The sequence below is a fragment of the Stegastes partitus genome, unplaced genomic scaffold (genome assembly GCF_000690725.1).
Source record: "Stegastes partitus isolate 25-593 unplaced genomic scaffold, Stegastes_partitus-1.0.2 Scaffold801, whole genome shotgun sequence".
NCBI lineage: Eukaryota > Metazoa > Chordata > Actinopteri > Pomacentridae > Stegastes > Stegastes partitus.
Window position 1 is genome coordinate 127,193 of NW_007578532.1, and position 24,825 is coordinate 152,017.

A 24,825-nucleotide genomic window follows, 5' to 3' on the forward strand; every position below is an offset into this window, starting at 1 on the left:
GATTTTGGCACACAACCTATCAGGGAACATTCACACCACACTGGCTAAACTCATTTACAAGTTCTACCATTGTTTTAAAGAAAAGATTTTATCCCCTGAAACCATGCCCTTTCTGGATGTTTTTGGTGTTTTTGTCACATTTTTACTCAATGTGGATTCATTTTCGACTGCAACAGAAAGTCCTGCACCTCTTTGGAAACCACACAGCCACGGCTGGAGATAAAAGAGAACTCAGAATGTTTTTTGTGCAGTAAAAATATAACCATATTTTTCATTTGCTTCCATTCTTGTCTTCTTTCTAGTCTGTATAAACACAGCCTCCTGTTCTGCATAAATGATTTCTTGCATCCAGACGATTGGTTGCAGTCGAGTCAATCGTGGCTGTTTGGTTGCACTGCACAGCATACAGACAACAGTTAATGGAAACACATTATTTTTTTTTATGTCAAGCTGAGATTTGGTTAATTTTAATAAAATGTCACACACATTGTTCGTTCAAGGATTGACAGACCATTGAAAATCTGACAACTAATTCAGTTTTTAAAAAATGTTTAACTCTTATGAACGATGTAATGCGGGCGATTAAAAACAACAACAACAACTGCCTTTTAGGCTCACCAGCAGGATTCTGAGAGGCTTTCAGTTTATTATTTACATAACATTATGTAGATATTTATTATTTCAAACAATGTCCTTGTCGGGTTAAAGGTCAACTGAGACAAAATGTTTTAACTGCAACATTCAGAGGATGTTTTCAGGATGTAGTCAGGGCCACAGATTATGTTCCATGATAACAAAGTAGGAATAATGTCAAAGCAACATTCCAACAAAACGTTTTCATTATGTTATCGAGACATCCAATGATATAAAAAATGTTCTACCTTTAAATTGATATCTTAGAAGAAAACATTTTCCCTGCAGTATTCTGAGGACGTGTTGGGGATGCTGTTGAGGGAACACATCATAGTATCTATAAAACGTTCCCACAGTGGTACACACTGCTATTTTGTAAAAATAATTATTTTGGCACGATACTTAAAATTTTGTTGACTCTAAATTTGTCGCGCATTTTGGATGTTGTCAGGGTTGTCATATTATGTAACATGATGAAGAACATTCTCAAACCCTTCAAGATGTCATCAAGGCCTCACAACAGAATGTTTGTCATCCAACATTCCTGTTATGCAAAAAATTAACTGAGATCCAACATTTGTCCTGCGTTAGTCTGAGGATGTTTTGGGGGGATGTTGTTGAGGAAACACATAATAGGACATCATTATTCTATAACAGAATCTCACAGTGCTACAAGATAACAAAGGAAGGACGTTCTCAGTGTGGCAAATGTTTTAAGAAGAATGTGTTTGGAGAAAATTAACATATCTGTGTGAAGGACATTCTGGGAACTTATTAGAAAAATAAATCTATTTTAAATAATGTGTAAGAGTCTGACTTTTGAGGCCTCTAGCCTAGATTTCTGATAAATATTAGACACCATTATGTAATACAGTGACATAATATCTAACCAGCAAAAAAAATAAAAAAAAAAAACAAACAAAAACGGAATATAATCTGTCTGAAAGGCTAAATTTATGCTATGCTAAAACCATTATGCTACATTTGCTTGCTGTAACAGTAGCTAGCTGGCTAGCTTGAATTCTTAGCTAGCATCTGCTAATCATCTGGTGAATGGTTAAAGTTACATTTTAGTGTCAGGAATTTAATTATAAACATAATAGTGTTATAGTGACGTTATCACTTTTGTCCTGGGATTATCAATTCTAAAATAAATGGCTTTAATTAAACCATCTGATGTGGTTTATTGTTTTTGGTTGTTGATTTTTTTTTAAAAAGTGTTTTTATTTTACATACTCAGTGAACTTTTGAATTGTGCCTCAGGGATAAAAAAAAAAAGTCATTTGAATTGAATGGAATTGAATTAAATTGAATCTACAAAAAAAAAAAAAAAAAAATCTTAGTCTGTGGTGATTTAATTACCCTTTAAGTGTGTTTATTTTATATTTTATACTATCATTCACATATTTTCATGTAAACATATAAGAACATAGATGTTGTTCCGCAGGTTTTTCCGGTTTCCCCCCCACATGTCTCCGGCTGTCAGTGAAGGTGTTTTGAACGGATGTCCTTGAACCCCTCATGCTTCGTTGTTTCACCTTGACTCTTTGGTTTCATTTTATTCGGCGTCTGCGTGTTTTTTTTTTATTATTATTATTTTGCGGGTCCTGAGCAGCGGTTCATTCCACTGACGGCAGCTTGTCGGCAGTGTTTGAAGCTCTGTCCGACCCGGTGGCGGTGGCTGCTGCGGCGGTGGCGGCTCCGCACCGCTCGGGGGCAGTAAACGCAGCGTTCGTTCGGAGCGACGACGAGCAAAAGGCGAAGCCGAAGAAGGGGCGGCCCGACAGCAGGCTGTGAACACTGCAGTACATGCGACCGTACAACCGCTCTGAGCCCGTGTTCGCTTTTCTTCCACACCAGCGACGACACGGAGGAAAACAGACCTCCGTGTTTTCATTTTCAAGCGGCGGTGAAGATTTCCGCGTCCCAACTTTCCGTCACCGCCAAACCGTGAGTAGCCTTTTTTTTTTTTTTTTTTTTTGTATACAGTTACTCAGCCAGAACCCATCTGTCTTTCATCATCATAGTCATCATGTTGTGGTCTATATTATAGATTTGTAGTTTCTGTTTTTTTTTTTTTTTTTTTTTTCTGTGTTATTTTTGGGGGGGCTGCAGTGGCTCAAACATGCTAATGTGATTTGGGTTCCGGTTGTGTTTATATAATATTAGACTGGTAATCCTCCGGAGCGGCGGCAGACGTCAGGACTCACCGGTATAAAAAAATAATAAGAAATAAAAATTTAAATTAATGACATGAATGGTTAAATGTGTGTGTGTGTGGACGCTGTCAAAACGAGCTCGCTTGTGTGCAGCACTTGTGTGGGATTTATGGCTGTTATGGTGCCTCAGCTTTACCCAGTGAAGGTCTGCTCAGGAGACCGCATCATGTACAATTAACGGCGGCACCGTGATATTAAAGCTATGCTAGCTGCTGCTGCTGCAACACACCGAGGTGCTGCTGCTGCTGTGCCTTCACATCTGCACGCATGTTTGCAGTGGACGACGACAAAACAAAACAAAAACAAAAAATAAAAACATGCAATGTAGGCTACAGACAGCACACAGTGCCTCCGTACACGGCTGCTGTCTTGCACAAGTCATTTACGCACAACGCTGTAATAGCTGCATAATTCACAAGTCTCACTGTTGTTTAGCTTCGAAGGCAGTAATAGAAAATTAATAGGATGAAATGCGTTTTTGCCATGACTGCGCATACACTTTGTCCAAGTGATGCCACCCCCCACCCCCCTTTACAGGAGTGTGAATTTTCCCCACATTGCACTTAAACACGTGAATGCCTCGCAGTGCTGCATGTGTGTCTTGTGTGTGAAAAGCAATCAGAGCTACTTTTCAGTCTCTGTGCACATCCTGCTCAGGTGTTGTATTGAACTGCTGCTTTCATCCTGACCCATTGCTCACCTCACAGGCAGGGGAAGCCATCAGGTTTTTTTTTTTTTTTGACTGAAGTGGCGTTTGTCCAGCTGAAATTCTCCAAGCGGTTGTGTGTGTGTGTGACACACACACTCCACACATTCCTTATTTCTTGTTGATTAAAGCCAGATGGATAATTAAACGATTACGCATTTATAGAATTTATTGGGTTATAATTATTGCACGCTGCCAGTATAAACCATTATTAAAGTTTTGTTTACGGCGAGCAAAAAACTTAAAGTCTCAAAAAAGGTTCTGCATGTTTGCCCTGGGGCAAATGCATGGCGCAAAGTTTAAACCAAATCCATTTTAACTGTCATCAAAAACAGGAGTTATTCTGTCCTGCAGAGCGAGACACAAGTAGCGCTGCTTCAGTTTTGCCCCGAACAAAGACAGCTCAAGTGAGTGTCTGGTTTGTGGTTATATTCATTCATATATAGGGAACATACCAGCGACAGTGCAAACATTTATCTTGAGCCAAGTGGTTTTGCCCTTTAAAGGTACCCGCTTCCCAAAGGTATATTAGTGGTGGTTTGCCAGATTTGGTTTTACATGACTCACATTTTCCTTAAAACAATGCAGCACAGGTTGAACAGCAACGCAGGAGAAGCCTTTTTTTGCTGACAAACACTTGTTTTTGTTTAAAGAAATGATGTGGAATCTATTTGCAGCTGCGTGGGGAAAGGCAATTTCGCTGATTTGCTGAGTTAAAGGGAGTAATTGAGGTTTTTTTTTTTTTTTGCAAAATCCGGCTGCAGCAGTCAGCTAAAAGAGGGCACTCGCGGGGCAACCTTAGCAAATACTGATCAAAGCGGTGTTGAAGGGCCGAGCGCATGAGGCCTTACTGTACGTTTCGCAAAAACTGCTGCAGTACTGCTCCACTTGCTGAGGTGACAAGTTTAAAGAGGAGAGGAAAAAAAAAAAAAAAAAAAGCTTAGGCCAGGCACTGAGGCTGCTGTACCAAACTGACCACGTGGCTAACTGTGTGCAAGTGTATGCGAGCAAAGTTCTGCTGCATTGTGCCCTCTTAGGAAAGCTGCATGCAGCGGAGATGCTGCGCTGGCTCTGTGTAAGTGGGCCCATGCAGCAGCAGCAGCAGCAGCAGCAGAATGAGGCTGCTGCTACTTGCGCTAATAAATCGTGGCTGTCTGTGAGCGTACTCTCCTTTCTTTTCTCCTGTAATGCAAACCCAGAAGCAACAGAGGAGGTTACCCATCACCTTCACACAGCCCCATGTGGACATAGCAACCTCTGCCATCGATCCATACGCTCCCTGCCCCGTGGATGTTGTTGCATGAGCCCTGATGAAGCTCGTCGTGGGGCTACGGCACTATAAAAAGACAATGCGTTTCCTCAGGAGTTGCGGGCTCGTGGGTGCTGATGAGGATACACATTTGAAGAAAACCACAGGGGCTCAGTTGAGAAAAGCTGCCGCATATGACACTTTTTCCTCTTCTTCTAGTTCACCTTCAGCAGTTCTAAGCCTACGCTGAATACATGATGGATGTTTTAAACATGAGCTCTATAGCTGTAAACGAGGACTCAGAGAAACAACATGTTGTCTCCCTTCTATAAACTACTTTGGTGTTTTATTAAAAGCCACACTCCCACGAATTCTGGGGTTTTTTTGCAGTACAACTAAACCAGCCAAGCACCAAATCTGGGCAAATTGTCCCCTTACTGAGAGAAGCACCTGCTAGACTGGCTAGTAATTGTTTGCAAGGAAAGTATTTGAATGCATAGGCTGGATGAAAACTGAGTCCCTCTGGATGTCCTCCTGAATATATTCACTTTGCCCGGCAGGAGAGTGTTAGCGCTGCGGAAACACATCAGTCTCATTGCTGGATTGATCTGACAAAGTTAAGTTAACCCGACTTCTTTTAGTTTAAGGGTGATTATACAATGTGTCACGAACAATTTTATAAATACTAGTGTAAACGAAAAGAGGCTGCCTGTCTGCAGGGAGATAAATGGTTCTCCAGATAACAGTGTTCTAATTACAAGGGGGGGATTTCCTCATTGTGCGATTGAACATTGTTTCAGATATTTTTAGTCTAAAAGCATTTGGAGCTGTTTGAAATGAATACGTCCTCTTAATGGAGGGGGCTGCTCTTAACTTCCCTGCTTCTCCTTATCAGGCTTTTACTACTATTCATCCTTTGTCCTGTGCACTTTTCCTGAAACACGCCAGGCATCCTGTTTTCTTCTGTCTCGCTTGGTTATTGATTTAAGTCAACAGCAGCTGGCATTTTTTTTTTTTTAGAATCAGAAAAACTTTATTAGTCCCCACAGGGAAATCGCCGTGTTATGTCTGCTTAGAATCGTGGAAGTTGTATATTTATACCTCTTGAGCAAAAAGAGTAGGAACTGTACAACTGGATGGGCACAGGAAGGAAAGACCTCTTGTGATGGTCAGTGGAACGTTTAGTTATTCTTAGTCCCTGCCTGAACGTGCTCGACTTGGATAAGCAGAACACTGTGTGGACGTTGGGAGACGTTATTGGTGATGGATGGAGTTTTAAATTCCCCTCGCTGCGTCTGGAGACGATGACTTTCACGGACCAAGCGAGTCCCTCCCTGGCTCTTCTGCTTTGAGTTCACCAAATATAAGAAAAGTTCTTTTGACACGAGTTGAGAGTAAAGATGCCTTAAGCTGTAAATGACAGGCTTGACAGTGCGAGCCAACAGTGCTCTCGTAGAGGTCGAAGTTCTAGCGAGAAGATCTGCTGGGTCTGTTGTGGAGGAGGCACGGAGCAGTCACGGACTTGGTAAAACCATCCAAATCCAACGGAGCAGGCAGTTTGTTTGCAGCCAAAAAAAGTCTTCTGAACAACAACTTAGTTTGAAGGAGTTTTTACAAGTGTAATCTGAAAGGAGGAGTAAAGTGGAGGACGTACAGGAAGAGACCAGAGACCGTGGAAGTGATGGCGAGTTCAGCTAATTACAGCTGTAGGTGATGGTAAATGGTAAATGGTCTGCACTTATATAGCGCTTTTCTACCTTTGCGGCACTCAAAGCGCTTTACAATGTTTCTCATTCACCCATTCACACACACATTCATACACCAATGGCGACAGAGCTGCCATGCAAGGTGCTGCCTGCCATTGGGAGCAACTTCGGTTTCAGTGTCTTGCCCAAGGACACTTCCGACTGTGGAGGGGCAGGGGATCGAACCGCCAACCTTGCGATTAGAGTACAACCCGCTCTACCACCCGCCGTGATGCGGGTGTGGTGACTACCAATGGGAGCTTACTGTTGATTGACAACATCCCAGAGTTCCTTAAAATGTTTACCACAATTAAACTAAGTCCACGACTTTGGTTCCTACCACTTCAACCACATCCGAATGGAAGAGCAGCTCATCATTGCTCTTTCTTCAATAAACCTTAATGATGGGCATTCACAACACATACAGTTGTATTCATACCCTTCCATTAAAGAAAAGTCAAAATTCACAATAAGTCATTCAAATAGCTAGAAACTGAGAAAGTAATAATAAATAAAAATTTGCTAAATTGTAATTTAGTGACATAAGAAATTATTTTTGCATTGTGGTTGAAAAAAAAAAAAAAAATAATAACTGTCCTGTACAAATTAGAGCACTTTGCTGATGAGCAGTGGCCAAAATCCAAACACCTGTCAACAGGTGCAGAAGTCTGATTGAGAGTTACAGAAAACACCTGATGGCAGTGATTGGCTCAAAGGGTTGCTCAACAAAATATTAATGTACAGGTCCCATCATGCTTGTTTGCTTGTTTTTGTTTTTAATTTAATTTAATTTCTGTTGAACCACAATTCAAAAGCAATGTCATGATTTTCATTACATTTTTTTTTATTATCAGTGACAGCTGTTTCTTTTCCTTCTTTAATGGGAGCGTATGAATAAATCTGAGGACGACTGTACATCAGATAAATTATTAGAACTACAGACTTTATTATGTATGAACTAAATATGAGTGAACTGGCACCACAGATTAAAACCTGAACTGTGGGAGCTCTCCAGTGTGCACCGTAACAAACGTACACGATGTACATTTGCAGGAGACCGCCTGAGTAATAACTTGTTAACAGAAACTCATTTGATACACTTGACTGATAAACCTGAGATTACAATAATTTGCATCCAGTAATTACTAGATAGGAGTTCAGATTTCTCCCCGTTTGCTCTTATTAAATTTATCTGTTTATCGCAGCTCCGTTGTTTATGCGGAGCAAAAACATTTAGCCGAGATTGCTTTTAGATATGTTTGCTAAAAACAGGAAAATCGAGGTGAAATTGGACGTATTTTAGAGCTGCTCGAACTGAACGCTCACGGTTGTGTTCACGGCTGACTGGTTTACCTGACTCGTCCGTGACAGCCGGCGTACCTGGCTTTCCGGGTTGCAGCCACATCGTCGCACACACACACACACACACACCACACACACACACACACATGCACTGGGGTGTGCTCGCTTCTTCTCTTATCTGGTGGCTGCTCTGCTATTTTCTGATAGCAATTCCATTTAGATTTGTTTTGGTCCTAACATGACATCGCTTTCCTGCTCTTCCTTAAATTCACCCGTACGGTAAGACTAGACATGAATCATTACCGTACAGGACAACCCCGGCCCACCTCCCACTGCAGCGGCCCTTATTTTTTTTTAAAGTTGTGTTTCCAGCCATCCCTCAGTATCTGAAATTAACTTTTTGACTCACTGACTAAGGGGCATATTTTTTTTCCCCCCTGGCCAATATAATGAGTCGCCTTTTTGTGTCACATATGCATTAGTTTCAGTACGTTTCATTAAGATAATAAGGTACGATGCTGAATGCAAAACTGAAGCAAAAGTTATTTTCAATATATTGGTGAACAGTTAATCAGTTCAGCCCAACAAGTCTTGGTCTCAGAATTCTTCTGACTGTATTAACTATTAAATAATAATGATAAAGATCAGCCATAAAAGTAAATTAGATATTTTTTTTTTATTGCAGCTTAACCATTTTAATTAAACCTCCTCATCAGACTCCTCACTCTCCACGCAAGTGATGGTTATCTGTATTCTGTGAAGACCTGCCTCTGTTTGGTTTGTGTTCTTTGCCTGGTTAGGGTCACACAATGATGTCAGGGTCAGAGCCAAAGGCAGAGTGGGTAGAATACGAGTCGGAAAAAATAATGGCGTTCGCTTGTGCCTGTTGAACCACGGCCCGAACCGTGTAGCGTACGTTTGACGAGGAGAGAAAGTTTCAGTCCGCTGTAATAAGATAAAACCGAATTACAGCATTTGTCACATTATTTAACAGCCACAACTTGCATATCCCAAATTGCAGCCGCTGCGATTTGCTAATTGCGTCGTTTTAAATTGAGACTTTGATTTGAAATCGATCAGTTGTTGGATAACCTTCCCAGATTTACTCGCCAAATGGAAAATGTACCTGCGTATTGTGCGTTTTGGACTCTGCGTTCGTGTGCCCCCCATATTTGTGCACTGAAGCAGGACAGAAAATACATTACAGTGTTATTTCTCATTTATCACACTTTGACATGTTACTGTTTTTTATTTTTTTATGTGACGGTGATCTCTGCGGTTAATCGAGAGGCTTTAAAAAGCGTTTACTTCTGCTCGCTTTGACATTCAGAATATAAATACAGTGCGTGCCATTTATTCCATGTCTGTTTCACATTTTGCCAGAATAATGAGACCGCAGACGACCTTGCAGCCCGACTGCAGCTGTCAGAAATGTACCTCGCCCAGTTCAAATTAGAATTGAAATTGATTTTTGACTTAATTTTACATGAGCGGCCAGTTTCAATCAATGAATCACCCTGTGCGCAACATACTTTTAATAGATAATGTTTGCTCAGGGCTACTGTTGCTAACTACTAGCTCACAGTGCCAGAGAGACTCCTTGAAGAGGCATGAAATGGGTGGTATTAATTATTTTACTGCGTCTTTTCACCTAAAAGTCATACTTGTGTGCACAGCGTATGAAGATCCATGTTATGACGCTTTTACGTTATTGTTACTGGCTGCCTCTCATTAATTTGAATTACAAATTAGAAAGAGTCTAAATTTATTTATGGTGTCTTGCACAGATGTAATGATGGTTTGGGCCATCTGTAAGGCTTTGTGCTCCCATCGTACTGTAGCATCGTTAGCTTCAGGTTAATTCAGGACAAGATTTACTTTTTCCACAATAGTGCTAATGCAGTGGCATAGTTTTGGTATAAATAGCGAAACCTTTACGATACGCTTTAGTCGAAAAACCCGCTGTAGCTCCTCGCCGTGCCATTTGTCAGAGCAAAATGTACTAAAGCAGCTTATTTCTTCCTCTAAGTTCCCCTTGACCTGCAAGGCATAGCACGTTAAGTGCACTTTGCATTTCAGAGAAAAAAAAAAAAAAACAAAAAATGCTTCATGCGCAGATGCGTTCACCCGTTCCACCTTACGGTCTCAAGCACTCTCAGCATTTTGTGGATCACATGGGAATTGGGGTCAGGGTATGGTCGCTCGGAATTGCTTCTTAAGACACGCTCTCCGACCGCGTCAGAAAGAAAATGTCTTTACAGTCGTTTTGAGTGAAAATCCGACCGGCACAGAGCAGGATGCATCAGCTCATTTGTAAATGGCGATAATGGTAAACATTTTCACATGAGCTCTCCATTCAGACGCTGCTAGTGTTGCATTACATTGTGAAAATGTTAAGTGCCACAAATAGTTAAGTAACGAATTAGAAAAAAAAAAAGAGTGAGAGATAGAAGCAGAAACCCCAACCCTCACCTCCACACAGCTGGCCAGCGTAAAAAGGGTGTCAGTGACAATGTGAATAATGGGCGGCACAGACACTCCTGTCTGATGTCGGAAAGGTCAGACCGTCCTGCTTCAGACCTCTGTCTTCACGCCATAATCCACTATGGAGCTACATCAAACCACCAAACTAGGCCAAGCAGGCCCGGACTTTGTGCCAAAGTAATTTTCAACATAAGGAACAGAAGCCTAAACAGGGGATTTGTCTGTATCGGATTCTCTGGTCCAGCGATGGGCACGTTTCATCAAATGACAACAGGCTGAAGTGATGGTGGTCCGTGGTAGGGGTCGTGCAAATACAGCAGCGTGACCCCGGCCTGTATGACTGAGACATTCTGTACTACCCTGAGGGGCGCCACATCAATGCCGCTCCGTCACCCCATCACAAAATCGCGGCGAGTCGAAAGCCGTAGGTCGCGGCCATTATTCATCCAGCGTGCGTTAAGATTGCAGCACACTTCGAAATGCATAATTTACAATACTATTTACTCTCAGCAGAGCAGTAACCTTTAAAGGTGAGGTGTTGGGGTATGTACGGTTGCGAGTGTGCACGGACGGCTTCCAGTTGAACTTTAGGACAGTCTGCACCTTTTCTAAAGGATTTTTGTAACCTCTTTTTTGCGTTCGCTGGAGATGAGTTCTCAGTGAAAATAAAAGAAAGGGCTAATGCACATGCCAGACACGGTTAGCATCAGAGCGTGAATGTGACATTACAGTCGATGCCGTACACACAGGCATGTTAGTGGCACTACAAAGGGCAGGACGAGGCCTCCGTGCAGCCACCAGGACTGCGGCTGGTCATAGTTGACTGGACCGCTCATTACGAGAAAGGCTCACGTACAAAATTATCGACAGGCATCAGATGCAATCATCGCTGTTTGTTCTTTTGCGAATCCGTGTAACGATGTTTGTCATTTTTCATTAAATGCCAAAGTTGCATCAGGAAGAAATGCAGGTTTGCACGCTGATCTGTTGATGTAGAAATAACAAGCATATGGCACAGCATATTTGCAGATAAAATATTTGCATCTTGAGAAAAGTGTTCCTGCAGGGTTGAGCGTTGTGTGCGTCCCTGCTTGTGACACCATGTTGTTTGGGTGTATGACTGATCTGCCATTACCATTTTGGTTGTTCTGTTGGAATCTTTGCACCGAACGCTGTCATGAAGCAGCATCGAAATGAGGTGATGTGAATGAATACGGCTAAATATAGCGAGACTATGTTATGCAATAGTATCATGAGAAACAAAAAAGTGTTTGGCTTGTGGATGGGTCAGAATGTTTATTTATGTTCCATAACCTTTGCTGCTGTGTGCGTTTGGCTGAATATTTATGCTCTCGCTCAGCTGTACATCACATTTAAATGGTTTCACTCGTTCATAGCTACGGGCTTCTTTCCTCAGCCACAGCTCTGTAGCCGCATCGCTTCTCCAGCAGAGTAGGTGGTGTTGCGTGCAGTGGCGTAAGGTAGTTTAGTGGTATTGCTGAGTGAGGAAGGGAAGCATTGTAATTACAGTAAAGGTTCATATTTGTAAATGCTGGTTATTGACATTTTTATTGTCTGTCAAGCAGCTAAATCTGCATCTATCTGCTGTATCTACCCAAGTTTGTTCCTGTAACAGTTTTATGGTATTTTGAGAGATTTTAAAAATGAAATTTCTTGTAAAGTCATCAAGGAAAATGATTTTAAGTGTAATCCTTCATTAGCTACGGCATCATGGATCATCAGTTTTCACCAAATCAGTATGAACCAAATATTTCAATGTAAAAGTTTATTCCTTTGTTTTGTTTGTTGATTTGTTTAGTTTACGAGCAGGAGAATTTACTAAACTGTAGGACCGTCCCAAACACTGTTTTTTGGCCTTCGAAGCTTTCGTGAGAGATGATGGATGCACCTACAACAACACGGTTGGTAAACTCGCATTTTAACCTAGATTTCAGTCCCTTGTGGACGTGCACATGCACATATGTTGACAGGCACAGATACACAGATGTTGTTATTCTATTACTTCCTCGTCTTCGTGGAGTCTGCTCGGAGGAAGTGCTCCGTCCATGCCCAGCTGATCACCGTCTGTGTATTCTGTGCATACGCACCACTGCTCTTGCAGTGCGACTGCTGCGTGGACACAAATTTTGGGCAGTTGACGGGATTTCCTGTAAGTTGAATGGGAGCAGATCATGATGTGTTCGCAGATTGAGAAAGTGTAACACTGGCCTCAGTGTGTAAGTCGAAGGCGATTGCGCTGTTACTTCCCGTTTTCAGGTCATTTGCTAAAACGGTTGTAGAAGTGTGAAACTGTTGTTCCAGTTTTTCGTAGCATTGTAATGCACATATAAATATAAAAGCATTCAAATGATGGTTTGGATGCACTGACGAAGGCATTGAAGAATTCTGGTCAGTCCTACTTGAGTGTTGCCAACATCATTGTGAACCTGAATTTTTGAACTGGTTAGAGACATTTCTGCAAATATAAAATGCAGCGATGAATGATTTTGATAAATGAAAGTGAAGTGAAAGGGCTAGCATGTGTGAAACCCTAATGGCACTGAATAGGATTTTCCTGACCTTGAAAAACAACAGCTCAATGTAGATTTTAGAGAGCGAGTTTGTCAATTAGTCAGCTGACAGATAATTAATCTGCAGCTATCGATAATCAGTGTGTTCTAGTTTTCCTGGTTTCAGCCTCTGAAAAATGACAGTCTTTCCTTCGTTATGGAATATTTTGGGATTTAGACAAATTGAAGACATCAGCGTGTGAGAAATTGTGAATGGTACTATTTTTTTATTTTTAATATTTTATAGACCAAACAGTTAGTATGTGAATTGAGCAGGCTGATAAATAATTCAAATAATCTCTGGTAGGTTCACAGAGAACTGCGACCGTACATGTAGAAAAACACCAGCGCTGTTTCAGAAGGTACTTTTCACTTTGTCCATTCACACAGCATGTGCTTGTTTTCCTACTAGACGTATGTTACCTTTTCACTCAATCCATTTAGCATCAAACGGCAGGTTTGGCAAGCATTTAGAAACGATTCTTCTGCTCCTCACCTTTCTCAGATGCTTACACTCTAGACAGAAGTGTACCTGCCATTGCCTTCATGTGAGCTTTTTAGTGGGTCTCCAGTGTACTGGAGAAAAAGCCGTGTTGCCTGAGGGTACGGCTATAGCGGGCAGCTGTGTGCGCGAGTGCAGCCACCGTGTGCTTTTCCCAACACTATCCTGAGCAGAGCATATGCACAGGAACGGGCACAAAGGTTCACGTCATAGCAGTTCGCTGTGTGTGTATCACCCCCGAAAACATGGGTTGTGTCATGATGTGGCTGCACATGTACTCACAGTGGATTAGGCTAAGCCCATCAATAATGCAGGCCACATGGAGTAGCTGTGAAAAACACTTTTTTCTTGTTTTTTTTTTTTTTAAGCTCTCGTCTGCTTCTCGGCCTTTAATGTTGCGTACAGTCAGACAGTAAATCCGCCGCTCGCGAACGACGTGTTCGTTAAACTTTTGAATGTCTAGGAGAGCGTGCAGCTGGATGGATTAATGAATGAAGTACCCCCCGTCTCTCTCTGTGTCCTGTTCGTATTCATCAACCTTCTCCTTTTCTGTCTTGTCTTCCATATTCTATGGAGCTCCGCAGAGCCCTTGGTGATATGTCTATATATAGAACGGAAAAGGAGGAGCGAGATTAAGGAAAATAGAGTGCCTTTTAGTGCGTTGTCCTGAGGAGCTCGCTTCAGTGCTCCTGTTTGAAAGGGTTAATGATGCACACACACACATACGGGCGGCGGATTGTTTTTGTGTGCGCCGAGCTGACTCAGAGGTGAAGAGGTTGACCCTCGGCAGTCTGAGAGAGACTTCCTCAATTAACCACAACACCTTCTGGCTAAATGCCCTTTGTGAAAGGACAGCCTCTTCCAGCACCTTCGTTACTATGGCAATGAAGTCTCAGAATTGAGCAGTAACTGTTTAGTTAAAGAGGATTTTGTGGTACTTTTCTTTCCCCGTTGAGTAGAAGACTCCGTCACGGCTCTTTTTGAAGTTTCAAACCCCACAAGTAAAGTACCTGTATTTATTTATTTTCTTTATCAGCTACTGTTCAATTTTTTATTTATTTATTCGTTTATTTTGTTTTGTTGCGGCAAACACAAGTAGTTAATAATGTGCTCATTTGGAAGTAACACTCGTGGCTCATTACTAATGTAGATGGCAAGCCCGATAGCCTGGCATGATAACGATTACACCAGAGGCTAGAGCAGAAAAACACACTGTTAAATTCATTCCTTACACTTTTAGTCATACACTCACGGCTTTGGAAAGGCAATTAAAAGGAAAAAAAAAGGCCCTGTACATCCTCCTGCAGTCTGACACGTGAGAACAATCTACAGGGAAACAAGTCAGGTATGTCGTGCCTGGTTACATCTGCTTAACTACGAATAAACAGAGGGAGGAGTTTAGCCAGAGAACAGTTAATTAATGGCTGCGTCAGTTCTTGAAACCCGCCAGCCGTGCTGATGAGTGCCCGATAGTGTCTCTGGTCAGGTGGTGGTCGAGCTGATAGAGATGCTACAGTGGTGCTAAACATGGTTCAGAGAAATGAGGAGGTGGGGTGGGCTGGGGAGGTTGCTGGGAGCAGAGCGTAGCAGGTGCTGCCACTCCATGGGGGCATATTTGTGTACTCTGCTCACTCAGTGGGAACATTTTAATTTGATCCCTTTGTTTCTATAAAACAGGTCAGGATTTGCTCTACCCCTGGGCAATTTGTGTCAGTGCTTGTACAGAAACTGTTGTAGTGATGCACGAGCCGTGTGTGTGTGTGCGTGTTGTCAGAGGCAGACATCAAAAACCTGGGATCGGTTTTCAGCGTTTCTTAACAAGGGGCTCTGTGTAAGGTTTTAGTGACATATGAGGTGTTTAGGTTTTCATTCAGGCCTCCTGTATGCCAGATCACACACTCTGAGGCGGTAGCGGGATTTTTTTGTCACTTGGAAACACTCAAGAAATAACACCGTACCATACAGAAGAAATGTGGTGACCGTGATATGGATCTGCAGTGCATTCTTTTATTCTGGGAATAATTAAGCAAGTCTTTCAATTGGTGGAATTGTTCTTGCCTGTGTTTGCCACTGATAATGACCATAGACTGTATAAAAGATGGACGTAGCTACCGTGACGTCACCCGTTGGTTTCTGCACTGAGAAAATGAAGCCAGGGTTTTGCTACTTCCTGGTTGACATCTTGGATTTTTGGAGCCAGTGACGCAAAAATCGTCGGAGGGGGGCGGAGCCATAGGAGCAGCGATTGGTCAGATGGATTGAGAGGCGGGTCCTCTCTGCCCCGCCCCCATTTACCGCCTTCTGCTCGCTTCATCTGTATGGTCGCTGCCGACTGTCAATCAAGCCAGCCACGCCCCTTGCCCCGCAAAATGTTGATGATTTTTAAAAAATTCAATTTTTATTTATTTTTAGATTGGTCACCTGATCTCTGGATTTGACTATGAAAACTAATAAGAAAAAAATCCTGAGCTGTAGGAATGCGGTATTTCTATGCAAGTCTAAGCCAGGGCTTTTTGGAGCCAGCAACTAGTGGACGTAGTGATACTGCAGGTTTTTGACACTTCCAGGTTGGTTTCATTTTTCGGGCCCGGTTGCTACGTCCATCTTTTATACAGTCTATGATAATGACACTATTGTTTTGGGTTGTTTTTGTGCCATAGATGGAAAATCCACGTATGTCACAGTGGAATGCAATGTTTTCTTTACATGCCTAAAGTTGCAGGTCCTGCGTCCTGCTCATCCAGATCCTTACAAAATGTTCTTACCCTGTACCACAGCATGTTTTCATTTTAAATTAAAAAAAAAAAAATGACACCTAGAGTTTGGAGCCCAGTAATTGCGAGCAGGATTGATTGTATGACTTTGCACACATCTGTTTGAGTAGGTCTGCGTTCCTGTTGAGAAATATTTTTGGAAATTCGGTTCTGTGCGGCGATTTCCTGCCAGCGACAGCCACAGTGAGAGGTTTCCCTCTAATTAATAGACCAAAGCAATGGGTATGGATGCTCTTCGGCAATCAGTGCGATAAGAACCGATACTGATGATTGGTTCTACAGTCTTTACAATCAGCACGCTCTGTACTGATTACTGATTTAGCTTTGAAGAATCCAAACTGAATGTTTTCGGGACCCAGCCAAAGCCTTGACTTTAGCATGTTGAGTTTTAAGCATGTTCTTGCAAAGTTTAACTCCAATATATTAATTCATCTCTTCACACACACACACAGAAAAAAACGCTGTCACACATCGGCCGATACAGACTTTGCAGTTTTTCTACCTTCAGAGTTCCTCTATAATCTTCACTGAATGGTCAATACAGCTGTAACTAATGATTATTCTTATTGTCGGTTAATCTCTCAATCATTTTCTCGATTAACCAATGAGTTGTTTGGTCACTTAAATGCCAGAAAATAGCAAAAGTGTGTTTCCAGTGGCACAAGATGGCGCCCGCAAATGTCTTGTTTTGTCCAAAACTCAAAAATATTCAGTTTACTGTAACAGAGGAGTAAAGAAAACGTTAACTTACTGCTTTGGTCCGCATTGAAATTACATTAGTTGAGACTCAATATTTGCATTCTAGCCTGTCAACAACAATCACAATCTCAATGTAAAAATTCTGAAAGATTTCTTTCTCTGTTCCTTTGCTTTGGCTGATTTTTGTTTCTTTGACGTCTCCCGTGTAAAGTTTGCAGAATTGTGTGTCCTTGACTGCGTGAGATGGCTTTGTTTTTACAGGTTTTGTCAGTTTGGGTTTTGGGTTTGCTATGCTATAAGACCACCGTTCTGCCTCGCTGTCATTCATTCAGTGTGTGTGTGTGTAGAATTTGCAAAAGCTGCATTCACCCCGCTTGGCAGTTTAACACTCACATCTTTTGTGGAAGTATCCAAAGAGCTGCGTGTTCCTTTTTTTTTTTTTTTTGTGACATGAAAAATACGGGACACCTGGGACACATGTAGATCCATCTGAACAGACACATTGTACTTGAAACAGAACCCTCATGTTTGTGATGAAGCTATTTTCGGTTTGCTGAAATGTGGCTGTCTAATTGAGCCTCGGCAGCTTAACCTTGTCCAAGTGAGCTGAAAGGGTAACTGCAAATTCATGCAATGCCACAGCTCTCCCCTCCAGGGATATTTAAAAATGTATCATAGGAGCGAGGAGCATTAACTGCAGGAGGTGTGGCCTTGCGGCTCTGTAGTGTGTCGGGGGACCACGGGAGGTGGAGGTGGAGGGAGACTGACTGACTGACCATCGCTCAGTGTAGCGTGGACAGCAGTGTGGAGCTGCTGGTGTCAGACTCTCCGTTGTCTCCGCTGGAAAGACAAGGAGTCCCATGGAGCTTTGACAGTCGCTGGAAGGATTTATGGCTCTTTGTGAAAGACGTTGCGTGAGTACCTGGGTTGTACCTGTGCGACAACGAGAGGCTCTCCAGTGTGTCTGTAAGTACGTATCCATAGTCTGACTGTTCGTTGTATTACCGCCCGTCAGCCCTAAATGTGTTGTTAATGTATAGTTATCCGCAGGTTCATGTGTTGGATTCACTGACACTGCAGAAGAATATATGCTGTTTAGGTGTAACACTGTTTTGCCTGCAAGCATTTATCAGCCATTTCTTTTTTCTATTTTTCTAGCAATTAATCTATTGAAAGTTTTACTGTCAATTGATTAAAAGGGTTCATTTTATACCATTGTATAGTGCGAAATGTAAACACGTGTTTCCATATTAAAGTGCAATGCTGTAGGTATAAGCTAGGGGTAGACCCATTATCAATTATTGTGGCTACAAAAACTAAACAACAAACACAAGCCACAAACCAGGAAATGAGCTACTCTCACAGTGGCTAAGACGATGTTAACGGCTAGCGTCTAAGTTAGGAGGCAGCCACAAATTACCCTGGAAAACGTCAGAGGAGAGCGTCCTAGTTTAATCACTCCTATTTCTATTTTACATGTTCAGTTATAGTCATTCCTATTAATAAAGAAGCCTAGTTATGAGTGACAGGTTCTCTGCTGTTATATGCTGGTAAACATGACATTTAATGTTCCAAATATCGACCTTTCTTGATGACCAATAATTTGTGTTGGCCATAAAAAACAAAAACAAAACGAAAAAAGTGCATGAAAATATTAATCTTGTGGCGTTTTTAGCGCCAACGTACCTGCATGTATGTGTGAGAGGCCAAAACTTAGCTTACAGTTCACCTGTATTCTGCTTTCTAGACTTTCTGATTTTATCACTATTTTTGAGATGCACAAGAACCGACTGACCAAAACTTTAGCATCAATTTTTTTTAACATGATGTGAATTTGCTTAAAAAATGAACCCTATTAACATCATCACTGTTACACTTGGGTTTGCTGTAAAGTGATCAATTCACATGCAGTCCTGAAAAAAAGGAGACTCTTCACAAAGTCATTCGACTCCCTGGGTGGCCTTTCTGTTGAGTAGGTTTGGGTGGATGCCTGCTATGTTGTCAGTTCAGCTCTGGCTCTCAGCCTTTGACTGCTCATCTGACAAGTGTGTCAGTAGTAAGATCACATTAAAGTTCATCACTTGCAGTCAAATGAGACTCTTTTCCTCTGATATTCCTCTTTATTTTTTTTTGTGTGTGTGTGTGTTGAAGGTTTTTCAGTGAAGCCGATAATTGAAAATAAAACATGGGTGTTATTTTTGAAACACATGAATCATCAGTGTTTTTGTTTTTTTTTCTTCTTCTCAGTTTAGGAGGCTCCCGTTGTGTCGCTTTAGCTCTTTCCCGCTGTCAGTTTTTCATCTGCTTGTATGCCTAAGAGACATCTCTCTGTGGGCAAACGCACGCACGATAACAGACACACATCCTCCTTTCTATTCCCAGGGTTGAGAGTTTTTCTCTCCAGGCAACATGCTCTCTCACTCTGACCAAGTGGTGATGAAAGATGTGTCTAAATTAGGATGTTCTGCTGTACTAGGGCAGGTGTGAGTTTTTAGCACCTCTTCCGAAACTTGCTTTTTTTTTTCAAATGTGCACTGCATGGTGCTGAACTTTTTCATTAGCAGCTTTTTTTTTTTTTTTCCAGTAGAACGAGGCATACATTTCCATCAACACCTTGAATTGCAATATGTGATTAGGCCTGCCAATGCGTCCTCTGAGTATGTTTGCACATAGCTTTTTCCTAAGTGAAACTTTTCGTCTGCACATTCCTCGAGAGCATTAGCGAGTATTAAATTAAACTCTTGTCCAATCGGTTAGGAGGACAGAGTCGGTGATGGGCTTTGTTTCACGCAGTGGTAAGAAATAATAAAAATGTAAGGATTCTGGAAATATTTCACTGTTCTCAAATTGTTTAGTTTACCTTAATGGCGGAGAGAACCAGAGCTTTTGAAACAGGCTTATGTTGAAACAGGCTTTCTCCAAATATCCATACTTCCTAGTTCTCGCAAATACAAAACTTGCTGCATGTTTACGTGTTGTCTTGATAAATTCAGTATCATGTCCATTCCAACAGAAACACCATCTTCACTCACCAGTTAATTCTTGTCCTTTAATTTCCCCAGTCCATAGTAACCTCCAGCCAATGTTTCATATTAGAGATATTTCTGCCTTCACATAATTTAGTTCTAATTTCTTCTCAGTTGGAAAAAAAAAGAACAATTGGAACAACATTGACAGGAGTGCAGATGGAATAGGTATTTATGTCAAAATGGTAACTCAGAGCAGCAAGTTGTTGTGTCAATGAACTTAGTACTTTGGAACATAATGCTCAGTTTATTATATGATACCTTCATTTGTTTGCTGTATTCTCACCACTTTTGTTCAACATATTATGGGGGGCTCCAGATTAACTTTTCCAATGGTAGCACTGGTGCTGCTAACTTTGTTGGCTTGGTGCAAAGAATCTGATTGGCCCACCCCTACCTCCTTATTTTGGCTCAGTATTGTCGTAACTATTGATCCCCCATGCATGCTTATGAATAGCTGTTTTTTTCCATAACTTAATTATGTTGCACTGATTTTCAGCAGTACAAAACTTCCATCCACCCATCATCTATACGCCGCTTAATCCTCACTAGGGTCATGGGGGGCTGGAGTCTATCCCAGCTGCCTCAGGGCGAAGGCAGGTTCACCTGGACAGGTAACCAGTCTATCACAGGGCTACACTTAGAGACAGACAACCAAGCACACTCACATTCACACCTACGGACAATTTAGAATCACCAATTAACCTCAACATGTTTTTGGACTGTGTGGGAGGAAGCCGGGGAACCCGGAGAGAACCCACGCTGCACGGGGAGAATATGCAAACTCCACGCAGAAAGATTCCGGTGCCCCCACCGGGATGCGAACCTGCAACCTTCTTTCTGCGAGGCAACAGTGCTACCAACTGCACCACCTTGCAGCCCTGGAAATATTTCACTGGGCAAAAAAACACCAAAAATCCTTTAAGTTCTCAAATTGTTTGATTTACCTTAATGGCGGAGAGAACCAGATCTTTTGAAACAGGCCTTATTTGTATCCATATATCCATCATCTATACACCACTTAATCCTCACTAGGGTTGCGCGGGGACTGGAGCCTATCCCAGCCGACTTAGGGCGAAGGCAGGGGACAGGTCACCAGTCTTAGAGACAGACAACCAAGCACACTCACATCACATCAGAATCACCAATTAACCTCAACATGTTTTTGGACCTTGTGGGAGGAAGCCGGAGAACCCGGAGAGAACCCACGCTCCACGCAGAAAGATTCCGGTGCCCCCACCGGGACGCGAACCGGCAACAGTGCTACTAACTGCGCCACCCTGCAGCCCCCTTATTTGTTTGGCAAAGCACAAATAATGTTGTGTAATGCTCATTGTGCTGATGCAGTATTTTTTTTTGCAAAATGCCTTTACAAGAATGTCCGCCTTTTATTGGGCTGAAACGATTTAGCTGTGTCGTAACCCTGATGACCCAAATGGACACAGTGCAGTGGAAGAGCTGTGAGGCACTGACAATGACCCGCACACGCACACGCACACGCACACGCATGCAAGTGTTGTGCTGCCTTTAAATGGCAGTGTAACAGCAGGGGCATGTGAAAGTCTGGGAACAACACTTCAGTAACACTGGTTTGTTTGGGATTAGTGGGGCAGATGGCTGCTTCTCTGTGCTACTTCTATTTAAATTACATTTTTGGCAGTTTGCTGATCCCGTTTGTCTGAAGACACTTACAGTGAGTACAACAGTAAAATAAACAGCCATTACTTAAGAAAGCAGCGGTCAGAGCCACGGCAGGCGATCGCTATGACAAATATTCCTCTGTTGGGATTTAGTGGAAAAACAGATTAAAAGACGGGCGGTGGAAAAGAGTCTGAGCTGAGGAGTAGCACCGCATAGCCGTCAAACCTGGCGTGAATGTACAAAGGACGCTCTAACGGGATCTCCTGGCTTCAGAAAGAGATGCTTCGTCTTAAGTAACAGGAATGCGTGCTACTTGCTGTTTGGATTGTTCTGTTTTTTTGCGATGCACTGAGCAGCTTTTGTTGCAACTTGTTCTCTTCTGCTGGTAAACACAAAGATCTTTGTGTGAATTTGATGACCAGCCATCGCACAGTTCCCGTCCACAGCTATGCGACTGTCTGTTCACCTCTCATAAACAAAAGGATTGTTTTATTTTTTAGAAGTGAAACCATTGTTCAGTCATTAGATTTTCAATAATTTACATAATGCAAAAGTGCCCACTTGCTGTATTCTAATGACTTTATTGTAAAGTGTAGATTATAGTTGCAATAACAGGGCAAGTTAAAATGCAATTATTTTAATCATTTAGAACAAAAATGACTTCTGGCTTCTAATGCCACAGGTTTTAATGCTTACTTTTGTCATATCGGATTGTATTTTGGTTTTCAAGAGCTGGTTGAAAAAAAACTTACGCAGCAAATGTGATATCTGTCATGTTGTATAGGGAATTTTTAAGTATCTACTTGAATTTATTTAAAAGCTGATTGATCTCATTACTAAAGGAACCGCAAATTGTGAATTATCGTCATTATTTGGATATCTGAGCATTTAAATAAACAAAAAAAAACTACCAACAGGCTCTGATGTCTTCAGTTATTGTTAGTTCAGCTTAATTTTATTCTGCTTTTCTTGTGAAGACGAAATGAACGGTATCAATTCTGACACTAAGATAATCTCTATATGAAAGTGAAATGCAAAAAACCCCACTGTGTTCTTCATCTTCTGTGATAATGCATTAGTTGTCTGTGATATTTACATTTTTATAGGACAAAAATAGACCAGGGTAATTAATTAAAGATGCCTGCGAATGAAAAATAATTGTTTGCGCTCTTAATGTACAGAGAAAGCCTCCACCACTTATAAACTGGTTCAGATATTTCTAGAGCAATTTGGCTCAGACATTCCCAGAGAGCTCATGTCATTTAGTCTTAAGTGGGTATCGACAAAGTGATGAAAGACAGCCTTCTTAAGGTTTATTAAATCAATCCTTATGCCACGAATTCCAAATCATACCCCTCACCAGGCTAATTTGCAGCATTAGCTGTTGATATATTAGTCATAATATGATATGTTGTACCGTGAATACTCTCCGTAACTATCATCTGTGTAGTCTCTGAACTGATGGTGCATCCGCAGTCTGTTCAGCAAGAAGACCTCTTAATATTCATCAAAAGCATGTCACATTAAGACTGGCTGCTACATTCACCAGTTCATATCAAGGAGGTGTTTTTTTATCCCACAGAGGGGCTTTGCCTTCTCGCAGCTAGCTAAAGGCTGCAGAGCAGAGTGTTGCAGACTCCAGTGGAATGTGTCAGCAGGCAGGCAGGCAGCGCTCGTGGTTTTTGGAAGGAAGATGTAGCAGCCCTATTACTCACCTCTGTAGCTGGGATAGTGCTGTGTTGTGCCTCCCAGGGGTTCTGTTCAATCATTGGTGCACACTTTATTACCTTGTTCTGTGGAGGTGTGTGTGTGCGTGTGTGTGTGCATTTGCTGCAGAGCCCACTGCTCTTAACTTGCGTATTGCACAGGGATTTGTTTTTTGTATTCACACTAACATTTGCGCTGTATGTTTCTTGTGTGTATTAACTTCTAAAAATGCTCCTGTGTGTTTTAAATAAATAACTGCATTTGCCACGGGTTGTGTATGCATGTCAGGCTTCAACTCTATCCTTCTCTGACACCAGCGCTGTGATGATGATGATGATGATGATGATGCGGCTGCAGCTTTCTTGCTGCATTTGCCACAGATGTTGTTATGACCTCAGCGGACAAAACAGGTTCTCTCGTAATTATTTGAACAACATCTGGGCACGAGGCAGAGAGGCGGCAGAGGAGGACGTTTGTCCTGGAGGGCGGTCGCCCATAATCGAACCGTAAATAAGACATGGCTCAGGGGATGTGGGATGCTTGAGCAAGCAAGCGTGGGTTTGTATGTGGGAGAGAGGCCATTTCAATAGAGTGTGCAGCAGGGCAGGGGGAGGGGAAGAGGTGGAATCTGCCATATGGATGAGAGAAAGACAAAGGGAAAAAAAAAATGAAAGGGAGGAGAGGAGAAGGGAGAAAAGGGGGAGACTCAGCGGCCCACGTCAACTCACTTAATGCTCCCTGCTGGCCCTGGGGATGCTGACAGCACAGTTTTGTTGATTCATCCCCCCTCTCCAACTAGTTCCCCCGTCTTTTACAGTCAGTCTCTATTCCTGTTGCCCTTGCGCTGCTCTGTTTGTAGCACTCCCTGATCTGCCTCCTCGTCCTCTAGCGTGACCTTGCAAAACTGAAGCCCTCCCCGTCGTATCATCAGGTATTTTGATGCATATGCCTGATGCCACAACGCGTCTGTGTCTTCAGATAAAACCGTGCGCATTATGTAATCTTCCCCACCGGGTGGGAGGTGAAGGGTAAAGTCTGTGTGCCACGGGGATGAGTTACAAAAAGCTGATGGATTGATGTGATTGCTCTAAGTAGGAAGTGTCCTTTCTTTGCAGACGGTGCTCCCACATTTCACACTGGAACAGCTAAGGACTACATATATTCCAAATCTGCCACGGGGTCATCTCGACACCCGTAGACCTTAAATAATTTTCCTACAGGAAAATAAGTGCAGCGTAGTGAGACTGCATAATTTGTCAGCGGAACCAGACAGACTGGTGAAAATGTGTCTCCTCACTTTAATCAGTGTCAGCAGCAGCACTTTTCGGCACATTCTAATGAGATTGGATATGTGCATGAGTGTTGGGAACATTGCTATGAAATGTAAGCATGTTGTGTGTGGTGCTGTCAGTATGTAGCATTTATTAAAAATTAAACATTTTGCATGTGTCTGGTTGCACGAGCGCTTAGTCGGTTCAAATTTAGCCTCATTGTGATGTCATTGTTTACCGTGGAAACTGGTTCTTACATCGTGAAACGTTGTTGGACAATATTTGCACCATAGACTG

The 24,825-nt window shown here is 42.2% G+C and overlaps 2 protein-coding genes across 4 annotated transcripts in view; both read left to right on the plus strand.

The window, feature by feature from the left end:
- Positions 1-1,388, plus strand: part of LOC103365003 (olfactory receptor 52D1-like) — a 6,535-nt gene extending 5,147 nt beyond the window's left edge. The window contains exon 2 of the mRNA XM_008292324.1: positions 1,352-1,388. Within this exon, the coding sequence (XP_008290546.1) occupies positions 1,352-1,388 (37 nt within the window). The remainder of the gene's footprint in view (positions 1-1,351) is intronic.
- A 1,026-nt stretch (positions 1,389-2,414) lies between these two features.
- adarb1b (adenosine deaminase RNA specific B1b) overlaps positions 2,415-24,825 on the plus strand; it is a 142,255-nt gene continuing 119,844 nt past the window's right edge. For 2 of the 3 annotated variants that reach the window (XM_008292314.1, XM_008292316.1), the window contains exon 1: positions 2,415-2,583. The gene's annotated coding sequence lies outside the window, so the exon portion shown is untranslated. Of the gene's footprint in view, positions 2,584-12,157; positions 12,261-24,825 lie in introns of all 3 variants that reach the window. The other variant, XM_008292315.1, reaches the window with a different exon arrangement.